Genomic DNA, 14,217 nt, shown 5'->3' with positions numbered 1-14,217 from the left:
GCCTTGAATTCCTGGGATAAATCCCACTTGGTCATGATGAACACTTGTTTTTTTTTTTTAATTTTTTAAATTTATTTTCCCTTTTGTTGCCCTTGTTGTTTTATTGTTATAGTTATTATTGTTATTGTTGTTGCATAGGACAGAGAGAAATGGAGAGAGGAGGGGAAGACAGAGAGGGGGAGAGAAAGACACTTGTAGACCTGCTTCACCGCTTGTGAAGTGACCCCCTTGGAGGTGGGGAGCTGGAGGCTCAAACCGGGATCCTTACACTGGTCCTTGCACTTTGCACCACGTGCACTTAACCCGCTGCGCTACTGCCCAACTCCCAAACACTTGTTTTAATAACTGGCTGCTAGGATTTTATTCAGTATTTTAGCACCTATGTTCATCAGAGATATTGGTCTGTAGCTTTTCTTTTCTGTTGTGTCCATGTCTACTTTTGGTATCAGGGTGACACTGGTTTCATAGAAGGTGGAAAGGAATATTCCTGTGACTTTGATCTTTAGAAAGAGCTTTAAAAGTAGAAATATTAACTGCTGAAGGTGGGTGTTGGTATGTTCCCTTTCCCCCGACCTCTGAGAAGAATTGGTTTTCCCCTTACTAGTTTCGTGCCCCGCTTTCTCCCCGCCCCCTATGCTAAGGACGGGCAGAGTCCCAGCAGCAGAGGCGGAGAATGATGGGGGAAGCACATGGTGTGGTGATTTGCCCGTTAGTGAATAAAGATTAAACTGCATTCTCAGCCCAGCCGTATGTCTCTGGTCGTCTCTGTTACCCGCCCGTGAAGCCAGCCCGTATAAAACAACATATGGCGCCCAACGTGGGGCCGGACCTGCACATCTCTCAGATAAGTGAAGACAATTTGGCTACCTATGCACTATGGCCTTCTCTTCTGCTTGTGAGAGATCTCCAAAGGCGTCTGCCCTTTCTTCATGAGACTGTTTTGCTGTTTCTGGAACATTTATCTCTGGACCACTCTGTGGTTTCTGCCCAACGCCAGCCCGCAGGAGCCCAACGCCAGCCTGCATGAGCCGGCTTTCCACAGCATGGCGCAGGGCACTGGGCGTGGGCTCCCTCCACGCTGCTCAGCCACTGTGAGCAGGGCAGCAGTCATGGCAGGGCCATGGGGCAGGGCCGCGGCAGCCTATCATGGCCGCCACCCCAGGGCACCTTGGCCCGCGCCTTCTGCACGGCTGGCCCGCCCGCCCTCGTGCTATGAAGTCTGGACAGATCCCAGACCACCTAGAGACCGCGGGCTCCCTGCCGAAACTGGGCCCCCGGCCGAGATCTCCAGCTTGGGTCTGAAGGCAGATGAGCTAAAATACGCAGAGATTCGTCCAGAGATTGCAACCTGCAATTCCTAGAAGTGAAGCTGCCCAAGAGGCCACCGCTGGACAACGCACTCCCAGAACGGCTAAGACAGTATAGATCTAAATTCGTGTTTAAAATAACATGTCTTCGTAACAAAAGTTTCTCTCCTTGTATATTGAAGACCATGTGTATGTGTGTGTTTAAAGTTTGGTAACATTAACTTTAAGTTTAAGAATATAACTTTAAGGCTAAATTCTTACCAGGCAAAGTTAAATGAAAAATGTTTTCAACGTAATTCTCATAAAGATAAAATTAACTTACATTTAAAGTCTGAGGTAAAAATTAATTAACAATCAATATATTTTAACTAAGTTGGTCTAAACAAAACCTGCGCACACCTAGGGTGTGTCTCCATCTTAAATGGGTGTAACAAAAGGTTAAATAGACTTGTTGATATGTAAAACTCTCGATTACCTTCCCTATTAGAAATGGTAGATTACACAATGGCTATGCTAATGATACTCATGCCTGAGGTTTTCTTTCCTTGATTCTCATGTTTACCTTTTCACATTCTATTGTTTAAACTTTAACCTTAAAATCATTCTAAAAAAGACTTCTAACTGTAATAGTTATCAATTGTGATAAGCTTCTAACCTGCTACAAGTTTGTTTCATAGTAAGTAAGTTGCAGCTGTCAAGTTCTCTACAGAAAAGCAGAATTCCAGCAGCGGACCTTCCTCATACAATGCTCTACCCCCTGGCATTCTTCTGTGGACATCTGCTTTCAACTGGCACTCCTATTGGACTCACTGGTACACCCTTAGACACTTTGCACAAAAGTGCAAGTGCTGCTATATTTCTCAAACACTGACTGCAGCCAGCTGCCTTTGGGACTCTAGGCCGTTCCCCGCCCCCATGCTATAAAATGCCCGTCGAGGCAAGTACGCCCCCCAGAGGCAGGAAATGTTTTTTTTAAGCTGATAAAGTTTTGCCCACAGAGGCAAAAAAATGGCCCCCTCAGGCCCTCCCTTGGCAGCACACTGGTTCTTGTTACTTGCTTACATGTTTCTCCATGTTTGTGCCAGTTTCTTTTTTGAAAATGCCTGTACGATATAGGTTTCTGTTCACCCCACACCCCTGATACTGTGGTCATTTAGTTAAAAACAGAAGGGGGAATTGTTGGTATGTTCCCTTCCCCCGACCTCTGAGAAGAATTGGTTTGCCCCTTGCTAGTTTCGTGCCCCGCTTTCTCCCCGCCCCTTATGCTAAGGACGGGCAGAGTCCCAGCAGCAGAGGTGGAGAGAGAATGATGGGGGAAGCACATGGTGTGGTGATTTGCCCGTTAGTGAATAAAGATTAAACTGCATTCTCAGCCCAGCCATGTGTCTCTGGTCATCTCTGTTACCCGCCCATGAAGCCAGCCCAGATAAAACAACAGGTGGGTCCTGAAATGAGTGCAGTCTAGAATGTTCCTAGGTATGACCACAGAATGGAGCTCAGACCTACAAGGATGCAGAGATTACACAGGCTCCTGTGCTGAATATGGGCCCCAGATCAGATTGATGGGGTTTAGAGTTGATAGTATTTATATACTTTTGCCATATATGGGAGTTATTGTCTTCCCTCATCCAGCCTTCTAGTCCTATTTCCAACATTGACACCATCTTCCCAGACAATACCTTTAGTCTACCTGCATGTTAGCTGTCAGGGTCAGTCAAAAATTAGTAGTTGTGGGCTCCTTGGATTATACCTAAAATAGATGTCCTAGCTTTTTCCAAAATGGAAACTCCAAATCTCACCTGCTTTGTTCTTATCTTTAGGTTCCTGATTATTAAACAGTGTGTTTGCTTTGTATCTTAATGCTTTTTAGACACCAAGATGCAGATGCTACCATGATGCCAACCTGACTTCCCTGGGCAGACGACCTCACCAGTGTGTCCTGGAACCCCACATCTCCAGACCCCTGCACCACTAGGGAAAGACAGAAAAAGGCTAGGAGCATGGATTGACCTGACAATGCCCATGTCCAGTGGAGAAGCAATTACAGAAGCCAGACCTTCCACCTTCTGCACCCCATAATGATCCTGGGCCCATACTCCACGGGGCTAAAGAACAGGAAAGTTTCCAGTGGAGGGGATGGAAAATGGAACTCTGGTGATGGTAACTGTGTTGAGTTGTTGATCATTATTAAATCAATAATAATAATAATAATAACTCTCTGCTTCATTCTTCTTCATAGTAACCTTTAATATCAAGTGCATTATTGATTTGTTTATTGTCTACCACTTCCCAGCAGAAAGTAAACCCCAAAGAATAGAATTTTATCAAATCTGTTAGCCAACCTGTCTTTAGGGCCTATAACTATATGCTAAATACAACAGCAGATATTCAAAAAGCATCTTTAAATATATATACATATCCAGGAGTCGAGCGGTATCACAGCGGGTTAAGTGCGCGTGACACAAAGTGCAAGGACCTGCATAAGGATCCCAGTTTGAGCCCCCAGCTCCCTACCTGCAGCAGAGTCGCTTCACAGGCAGTGAAGCAGGTCTGCAGGTGTCTACCTTTCTCTCCCCCTCTCTGTCTTCCCCTCCTCTCTCCATTTCTCTCTGTCCTATCCAACAACGACATCAAGAACAACAACAATAACTATAACAATAAAACAAGGACAACAAAAGGGAATAAATAAATAAATAAATATTTTTAAAGAAAAAATATATATCCAAATGAAAATAATATTAAATATTATTTAACAAAGATGTTTAAAATATTATATCTGAAGTTCTGTTTTTAAATGCTACTTAACATAAACACAGAAACAGAGTTGTTGTTTTTCTCCATATCAAAAATGATAAAATATGCTTTCTAAACAAAGCTGAGCTACTAACAGTTATCAATCACGTACTACTGCAAAATTCAATAAATGTACTTCACAACACATACTAAATTCAGTAAATGTAACTGAGCATTCTGCTTCTGCTTACCTTCACAAGCTTTAAAAGTTCATAGAGATCTTCAACCTCATCACCTTCACATTTGGTATACACTTGTCCTGTATCCATGCTTCTCCCTCTTATAGTTCGGCGATAAAGGGGGAGAGCCATTGCTTCTGCGTACAAATCAATGGCATGATGGCCCACTGTCTGATACATGTAGCTATCAAGTTCATCTGACCCCCCTGTAACAATTAAAGTGGAAATAATCAGTAACACAGAGTGAAGACATAGCAGTTTGAAAAGTCAATCTGGCATCTGTTGCTTGGAGAGCAATCAAATGTCAACTTGAAAGATTACTTCCAATACTCTATCTCTTCACACTTACACATGAAATAAAATATGAGCTGCACATTTGTTCACAGTTGTGTCCAGTTCCTAGCTGCTTAATCATCTCCATTGCTAATTAGAAATATAATTATATATACATATACACTTTTAAAACTATATGTAGGTATATAGTTTTAAAACCCAGGCGACAGTGCACTGGGTTAAGCACACATAGTGGGAAGCTCTAAGATCTGCGCAAGGATCCTGGTTTGAGCCCCTGGCTCCCCACCTGCAAGGGGATCGCTTTACAAGCAGTGAATCAGGTCTGCAGGTGTCTATCCTTCTATCCCCCTCTCTGTCTTCCCCTCCTCTCTCCATTTCACTCTGTCTTATACAACAACAACAATAATAACAATAACAGCAACAACCATGGAAAAAAATGGCCTCCAGGAGCAGTAGATTCATAGTGCAGGCACTGAGGCCCAGCAATACTGGAGGCAAATATATATATATATATATATAAACAAGGCCTCCACTTTACTTGTCATTGGAGAAATGCAAATTAAACTACACTGACATTGAACCTGATACCTGTGAGAATGGCCTACATCAACAAAACACTAAATGACAAATGTTGGCAAGGTTGTACAGAAAATAAACTCTATTACATGTTGGTGGGAATGCAAACTGGTACAGTGTCTACGGGAAGCAATATGGAGTCCTTAAACAATTAAACATGGAATTGTCTCGTGTTCCAACAATATTACTCTTGGGCATTTATCTGAAGGACAATCAAACATTAATTAGAAGGAACACATGCTCCCTTTTATTCATAGTCGCATCACTCAAAATAACCTAAAAATAGAAACAGCCTAAATGCTCATGGATAAATAACTGGATGAAGAAGTTATGGGAGAGGAGCCGGGTGGTGGTACACCTGGTTAAGCACACACAGTGTGCAAGGACCTAGGTTCAAGCCCTTGGTCCCCACCTGCATAGGGAAAGCTTCCCAAGTGGTAAAGCAGGGTGACAGGTGTCTCTCTGTCTCTTTCCTTCTCTAACTTCCCCTCCACTCTCCATGTCTCTATCCAATAATAAATAAAATGATTTTTTTTAAAAAGAAGTTATGGGATATATACTACTTAGAATACCACTCTGCAATTGAAAAAGACGTCATTGCACCCTTTGGGTCAAAATGGATAGAACTGAAGGTAGTTACTTTTAGCAAAATAAGTAAATAGATGAAAGACAGCTATGAGATGGTTTCATTCATCGGTTATACAACCTCTGATAACCTCAATTAAATCAAAACAACCAGTGCCACCATGCCATGTTATGCTGCCACTGCCTTTTTGCTTATGATTGTATCCAGAGATCTCAAGCCTGAGATGTTAACCATCTAACTAAATAATCTGGTGTCACCTTTCCTAACACATGGGACTACTCAGGTCCATTTCAGATGGCACCCTCTCAAACAAAGTGATAGATAAATTTATAGTAAAGAAATATCACTAATAAAAATAAATAAATAAATGAAAAATATTCTAGATGACCCATATCAGATCTTTGAGTGTCATCACAGCTTTATTTATAATTAGCTAAAATTTACAGGCTGTTCACATAACAAAATACTATTCAGTTATCAATTTAAATTTAAGTAGATTTTTTCTTTTTTTTAATATATATATTTTATATTTATTCCCTTTTGTTGCCCTTGTTTTATTGTTGTAGTTATTATTGTTATTGTTGAATAGGACAGAAAGAAATGGAAAGAGGAGGGGAAGACAGAGAGGGGGAGAGAAAAATAGATACCTGCAGACCTGCTTCATCGCTTTTGAAGCGAGTCCCCTGCAGATGGGGAGCTGGGGGCTCGAACCAGGATCCTTATACTGGTCCTTGCCCTTTGCCCACCTGTGCTTAACCACTGTGCTACCACCCAACTCCCAAGGTGATTTTTTTTCTAAAGACTGTTTTGCAGAATAGACACCCCAATACTAAAAAATAAAATGAAAATAATAAAATATAGCATTCAAGTGAGAAATTAATAGATGTGGCAAATACTATGGTAGAATAACACTTAACATAGAAGATAGTCACACTATACCATTATACATTATAAAAAAGTTTATAAAACAATCTATATATAGGCTGTTTAGTTATATGTATGCAGATGAGTACTCATTCATACACACCAACCAAGTTCAGGCTGCCCACTGAAGTATTCTAACAGTATGGAAAATAATATTGTAAGAGTTTTACCAGTATTCAAAGCCATCATCATTGTCATCTTCACATGTTGGCTCAACAGATTTCTGAACCCACATAATAGACTGCCTCCCTAGGATTTACATTATTGTTATTAATGTGTTTGTCCCTGTTCAGTATGAAGTAGAAAAGATGTATCACTAAATTTACCTAAAAGCATTTCAGTCTACCCTCATTTTAAAAAGAGACTGGATCTTTAAATGTATTCATCTTAACAGGTATTGACACAATTTTATCTTTATTTTAAAGAACTCTGAGCTTCTTAACAAGAAGCTTTCTGATGTCAGCATAGTAATTATAACATTTTACTGACTTCAAAAACCTAGAAGGCCATTTTCCTTTAAGGCTCCATTTAGTCCCAACCACAAAGTAACTTTTCTTAATGGAAGCTACAGAGCAACAATAGTATGAAATCAAATAAAACCAAAAGGCTCCACGGTTGCCTGAAGCGCCTCAATTAACATGCCACAAAAGTTCCTATTACAAATTTAAAGAGATGGTTTTGTGAATTGTATGACAGTTCACATTATCCCCCAACCATGGAGATACATTTGTTTTCAGACTTACCCATTGAACCCAGTGCCAGGAATTCACTCTAACCAACTGTGTTCTGTACTGCAGTTCTTTCTACCACTTATTAGTCATTAAGGTTCCTCTGACAACATGTTTTTTGGGGAAAAAATTCAATCAATGAGTTATTCAGCAACCACCAGCTTCATTTTGACTTAAGTCAAGATTAGTTAAATCTCCACCTGCCAACCAAAAGTCACCTATTCTCTTTAGCACTATTGTTATTGTTGCAATTGACTTTTTCCAGCTTTTCCTTTGTTATGTTCCAATTCTTTCTACTTATCTGTGTGTCTATATTTATTTATCTGTTTTGTTTTTCCACCAGGGTTACTGCTGGGGCTCTGTGTCTAAATGATTCCATCACTCCAGGTGGATACTTTTTTTTTCTTTTTTTTTTTTTTTTTAGGTAGAGGATGAGAAAGCAAGAGAGACACCACAATACCTTTCTATGTTCTAATAAATTCTCTAGGGACTGGAAGATAGTCCAACAAGTAGACTGCACACTTTACCATGTACAAGAACCTACATTTAAGTGATTGTCTCCACATGGGAACACCATATCTGGCACCATGAGAAGTTTCATGAATGGTGGACTGGTGTTGTGGTGTCTCTCTCTACATAAAGTTAAAAGAAAAAAGGGAGAGGAAGGAAGGAAGAAAGAAAGGAAGGGAGGGAGGGGAACAACCCACAAAACAACAACAAGCTCTCTCTGGTGAATTTTATGAGGGCCAAAGGATCTGTAAATGCAAATATTTACTACAGATCCTAGATAAATGCAAATTGGTTCTAAAGTTCTAAATAGAGATACTAGTTCCTTTTTATATATTTTAATACAATATAATATGTATATATGTATATATATATATATATATATATATATATATATATATATATGTTTCAGCCATGATAAGAACTTCTTAGTAACTTATTTACACTTACCTTGGTTTGTAGCTGGTCGTAGATTTGCTAAAGCAACGATCTGATGTCCAGCAGCAATGCACTGCATCATATTATAACAGCTGTCCTTCCCACCACTGAAAAATATAAAGTGATGAATAAACATTGGGGTTGTTGGTCATTATTCAACACAGAATCTTTAGACATTAAAACAGAACTAATTATTTATTCTACTTTTCAGAATATGTAAGCTGACGCTTTATGACTAAAATGAAAAAAAAAACCTGTAGTTTACAAAGCATAATAAGCAAATATTCAGATATCTGAAGTTGCTTACTTACATGAATTTATGAAACTGTGTAACATAACACTGTACTAAACAAGGTATTGAAACTCTCTGCTTTGAGACGGCGGTTGAGTTTCTCATGCAAAGTGCTCTGGGATGTGAGGGCAATCTGACTACAAGATCTGTCACCCCACCGATCACTAGGATGATCTTTCCCTAACTGAAAGACTGCTTTGGGGTTGTGGCTGCACTCACCTGCTAGACCCTCCAAACAAGCTAAATGCTTTGTAAATAAACTAATTACACATTCCAACTAACCACTTATTAGATGTATTCAAATAAAATCCCTATAAGAGTAGGGGAAAGGGAGTCCGACAGCAGTGCAGCAGGTTAAGTGCACGTGGCACAAAGCACAAGGTGTAGCATAAGGATCCGGTTCAAGCCTCAGACTCCCCACCTGCAGGGCAGTCGCTTTACAGGCTGTGAAGCTGGTCTGCAGGTGTCTTTCTCTCCCTCTCTCTGACTTCTCCTCCTCTCTCCATTTCTGCCTGTCCTATCCAACAATAATAATTACAACAACAATAAAAAGACAACAAGGGTGTTGGATAGTATGCCAGCTCCCCCTGGCTTCTGCTTAACCATATGCCTGTATAGGGATAGATTTAATCCCATTCAAAGCTTTGGTCTATTTACATAAATCACTTTTATATTTACATAAAGCACTCCAGGGCATTGGTGGTTCAGTGATAGGATTCTCACCTGCTCTGCCCCCTCCTTGTCACACTCTTGATTTTCACCAGTCACTTTTCTCTCCACCCTCTCTATGTCACATCCTGTTTCCACCCTACTTGGCAAGTATATATAAAGACAGCATTGTGAGTTTTACTTTACCTTGAGTTTAACTTAGCTCGTCTTAGATTGTGCTGCGTCCTGCATGAATAAAGAGATACTGCCTATAGCTCAACCATGAGTCCCTGGTCGTCTGTTACCCACCCGTGACGCCAACCCGGTGAAAACAACATAGCCCATCGAAAACAACACAAGGGCAACAAAAGGGAAAATAAATAATTAAAAAAAAAAAGAGTAGGGAAAAAAACACCTATTCTGTTCTACTATAAGAAACCTAATAGCTGGGGAGTCGGGCGGTAGCACAGTGAGTTAAGTGCATGTGGCATGAAGCTCAAAGACCAGCGTAAGGATCCTGGTTCGAGCCCCCAGCTCCCCACCTACAGGGGAGTCACTTCACAAGCAGTGAAGCAGGTTTACAGGTGTCTACCTATCTCTCCCCTTCTCCGTCTTCCCCTCCATTCTCCATTGCACTCTGTCCTATCTAACAATGACAACATCAGTAACATAAAAAAACAAGGTCAACAAAAGGGAAAATAAATAAATTTTAAATAAAGAATCAAATTAAGGATTTGAGATCTAATGACAAAGTTTAATATATTTGGCAAGTTCAAATTGTGTCACTAAAAAAAAAAAAAATAGCACCAGGAGGTGGCACACTTGGTTAAGTATACATGTTAGTATGCACAAGGACCAGGGTTCAAGCCCCAGATCCCCACCTACAGGGGGTGAAGCTTCATGAATGATAAAGCAGTTTTGCAGGTGTTTATCTCTCCCCTTCTCAATTTCTCTCTGCCCAAGCAAACAAAATAGGAAAAATAAGAAGGGGGCAGGGAATGGCTGCTCAGAGTGGTAGATTCATTGTGCTGGTACCAAGCCCTAGCTAACACTGGTGGCAACAAAACAAAAAAAAAAAAAAAAGTTTTTTTTTTTTAGATAAATACATTAAGACAAAATGTTGTTTGATTAGATACTACTACCATCTGTACTTCAGCTTTCAACTATGTCATAGGATAAAGCTTGAATAATAAATCTAACAAATTAAAAGAAATATCATAAATTCTGGTATCAATCTACCTAATCTAGAGACAAATCACTTAGCCAAGATAGGCGATAGCTCATCTACTATAAGGTTGAATGGCAACTTGAATGCTATTTTGGTTTAATAATTTGCTGCTTCTAATATATTTTTTCCTTTATCATTGCCACTTCTACTATCCACTCCCAACACCCCATTTTTCTTTTCTCCAATTTTTGCTTAAGAGCTGCAAATATACTTCCAGGCAATATTTAGATTTATTTTTTACATATTTTTAATATATTTTATTTTCTTTATATTGGATAGACAGAAGTTGAGAGCTAAGTGGCTGACAGAAGAGAGTGAGAGAGATATACAACACTACTTCACCCAAGTTGAACCCAAGTCCTTAAGCACTATAAATATTTGCACTCAACCAGGTATTCCACCACTTGGCTCTTTTAGATTTATTCCTAAACCAAGAAACTAAGAGTGTAGTTGTTCTAGAAGTTGACCCTTTTTTTTTTTTTTTTTCTATTTTAGTGCCCAAATTGTGTCCATCTCTACCTACCATATTTTGATCAACAGTCTTTATTCCCAAATAATTTTCTTGAGGAGAAAGATGTTGCAAGGGCCAAATAAAAGTGGCCATGTTATACATCCTTTCCAGACTCTTGACTATTGCATTAAGCAAGTCTTTGACAATGTTCCCTATTAAAACTCATTATTGTATTGCCTCAGGAGTTTTGTTTTGTTTTAGAATATTTAAGACTAACAAGTATACATTGAATCAGAATTTAACATTATAATTTATTTTAAAATATGCTAAAATTCAAGGATGGTTTTGAAATAGTATTGTCCAAATTACGTCCAACAGAACAATAATGACAAAGTTATTATAGGAACAAAAAGGCCTTCAAAAAAGGTCAAGTAAGTTTAGGAAATGCCAAGTGTACTATTCTACCCTTCGAATGTGGTAAAACACATTGGCATCTGTTAGGTGAGAATGTCTGCAGATCAGAATTTTAATTCCTAACTCTGTGATGCTGAGCTCAGCTACTTTATGTGCTCAGGTTTACATGCTTCATTACAAAATTAGAGAATGGTCTAGTTGACGCTCATGATGCCATTCAACTGTAAATCCAATGAACCAATACTATGTGTATTAGAAAAATGCTATCTTGGCTTCACTTGCATCCTAAAACACATAATCTGTGTCTACTTTTCTATGTGCAAGCTGCAGTATAAACAGATTTATAGCAAATAGGCTTAAATTCAATATTTTCTAGTATATTTGCATACAAACATATCGATGTGGGTAGTTATATCCAGATACTATTATTTCATGTATTCACCCATGTAGTTTACCTCCTTTTACACATATTTAAAACAGGTTATATAGATTAGTAAGAGTTTTCCAACATTCTCTCTTCCAGACTTTTACTTTCTCTTGTAAAACAACACTAGCACCATTTTAGAGTATTAAGAGTAAAGGAAAACATGCACTTTCTCCTTCCTTCAAAGACTTCTGATTTTATTGTGTCTCACTTATATTTTTTTAAGCAGGTTTTTAAGCAGGTGTCTCTCTCTCTCTCTCTCTCCCCCCCTACCCTCTGAATTTCTTCTCTCTATCCAATAAATAAGTAAAAGTAAAAAAAAAAAATTAAAAAAGGAAAAAATTAAACAAAGTATGTAACATCAACTCTGTATTTTAAATTAATCATTATTTTTGTTTTAAGTTTGCTTTCATTATTATTTGAATTTCTTTATTGGGGATTAATGTTTTACAGTCAACAGTAAATACAACAGTTTGTACATGCATAACATTTCTCAGTTTTCCACATAACAATACAACCCCCACTAGGTACTCTATAATCCTTTTCCAGGACCTGTACTCTTGCCCCCCACCCACCCGAGTCTTTTACTTTACTGTAATACACCAACTCCAGTTGGTGTCCAGTGTCTCACTTATTTAATCAAGAAACTTTTCGTGTTACATGTGTAAGTGACTCACTCATCTCCTAGACATTTTTTTTTAATTATCTATCTAGATTAAGAAGACCCCAATACAATGGCTTGAGCTCATTTACTTTACAGCAACTATTCACCAAATAATTTTGACACTACAGTCTCCTAAAAGTACTATAGTGAAAGAAATTGGAACACTGCAGACTCTAGAGAGGGATTATAATGTTCTATAGTAATATGAAATTACTGCCAGCTATTAGCCATTCCCTAAGTATTAAACAAAAACGTTTACGAAATATTTAATAGTGGTTATGATGTATTTCATCCTGTTCAGGTCAAATCTCATCCAACATTCACAGCATTAGATCCTGTTTTTAATGAAGTCAGTTTTCCTCTGCTTCAGTTTAGAAACTGAATATGGGAAATCTTAAACTGGCCTGTTTGGTTGTCAACGGGCTTTCTTTAGACACCTAAGTGGCAGATCTTTTGGAGACAGGGAGTGTCTATTCAATCTAGGATGAAACTAGCGGAGGCATCTGTTCAGCGCCAGGGAGGAGATTCCCACTTGGAGCCGCGGCCCAAGTAAACAGTAAAGGTGAAAGCAGAAGCACATGGAGTCCAGCAGAGGCAGATGACAAATGAGGGGAAATGGGCGGGGTAATGAGTGGAATTAGACAGTGTCTCCCCTACAGTTTTAGGACTCCCCAAATAAAGTCAATGCGAATCCACCTCTGCAGATTTAAAGCCCAGGGATGAGTCGACCACCGAAGAAAATAGGCTCGAGGAAGGATGAGGCGCGAACCCTCCGGGCAATAGTCTAAGGCTCCGCCTCTTCCTGTAATCTTAGTGCTTTCTCCCTCCCCTCCATACACAGACACTTGTCTCCAGCAGAACCGCCGGTCTTATTTATTTTGTTTTGTTTTCGGAGAGTTCCTGAGAGAAGCGGCGGCAGCTCCTGCCCGTCAGCGGGAAAAGAGAAAGGCTGGCGGTAGAGGAGGAAGGCAGCATGGCAACTGCTTTACCTGATCAAAGCAGCGACCCTCATGATGGGCGTAGTGCGCGTGCGCGTGCCTCGCTCCCAGTGACGTGTCGCCGGGCCTCGCCGGGCTGTTCTTTCCGTCGCCTGTCAGATGTTTTGTTTGGTTTTTGTTTGAGTCACCTATGCCACCACCCCAGAGAGTGCATGCAGGTCATCTGGGCGCAGGAAATATGCCACTTTGGCGCCTTGTCCCTGTGCCAAGTTACTTGGCCTACCCTATGCCAGAAAAAAAAAATGTCATCTAGGCACGGCCTAACCACCTAAGTGAGGGCACTGACGTCGAAAGAGGAAAGGCCAAGGCCCCTTTGTGGAATGCCTGATCCTTGGGTGACGCTGGGTTTAAATTGCTGGTTGAATATTTAAAGTTACTTGCTGCTAAAAATTAAATATACTTCTTCTGCAGGCGAAAAAAATGCGGCAATACTTCCCGAAACTTAACCCAAGAAACTGGGGGCTGGGGAAGTAGCTTCATGATTATGTATAGACTTTCATGCCTGAGGTGCCAAAATTCGGGTTTAATCCCCCCGCACTCATAAGTCACAGCTGAGCAGTGGCCTGTTAAGAGAGAAACTAGCTACACCTTATTATATTATACATTTAGTTAATTCATTTTATTAACAGCTTTACATCAATGGACCTAGTGCCTGCACCACTCAACCATTCCCAGTGGCAATTATTTTTTCCTTTTTTTTTTTTTTCTTTTTTTTTTTTTTTTTCCCTGGCAGAGAGAAAAGTAAAGATACCTGGAGCAGTGCTTC

At 39.7% G+C, this 14,217-nt stretch overlaps 1 protein-coding gene across 2 annotated transcripts in view; it reads right to left on the bottom strand.

Annotated features, from left to right (window-relative positions):
* Positions 1-13,578, bottom strand: part of DPH6 (diphthamine biosynthesis 6) — a 158,374-nt gene extending 144,796 nt beyond the window's left edge. Inside the window, exons 1-3 of one of the 2 annotated variants that reach the window (XM_060175168.1) lie at positions 13,443-13,578; positions 8,345-8,439; positions 4,292-4,485 (exon numbers count right to left, since the gene is read on the bottom strand). In XM_060175168.1, the coding sequence (XP_060031151.1) occupies positions 4,292-4,485; positions 8,345-8,439; positions 13,443-13,465 (312 nt within the window). In that variant the 5' untranslated portion in view covers positions 13,466-13,578. The remainder of the gene's footprint in view (positions 1-4,291; positions 4,486-8,344; positions 8,440-13,442) is intronic. The other variant, XM_007521695.3, reaches the window with a different exon arrangement.
* Between the last annotated feature and the right edge of the window lie 639 nt (positions 13,579-14,217).

The sequence above is a fragment of the Erinaceus europaeus genome, chromosome 16, assembly GCF_950295315.1.
Source record: "Erinaceus europaeus chromosome 16, mEriEur2.1, whole genome shotgun sequence".
NCBI classification, from domain to species: Eukaryota; Metazoa; Chordata; class Mammalia; order Eulipotyphla; family Erinaceidae; genus Erinaceus; species Erinaceus europaeus.
The sequence above is the reverse complement of the archived record's forward strand: the minus strand, read 5'-3'. Positions and strand labels throughout refer to the sequence as shown.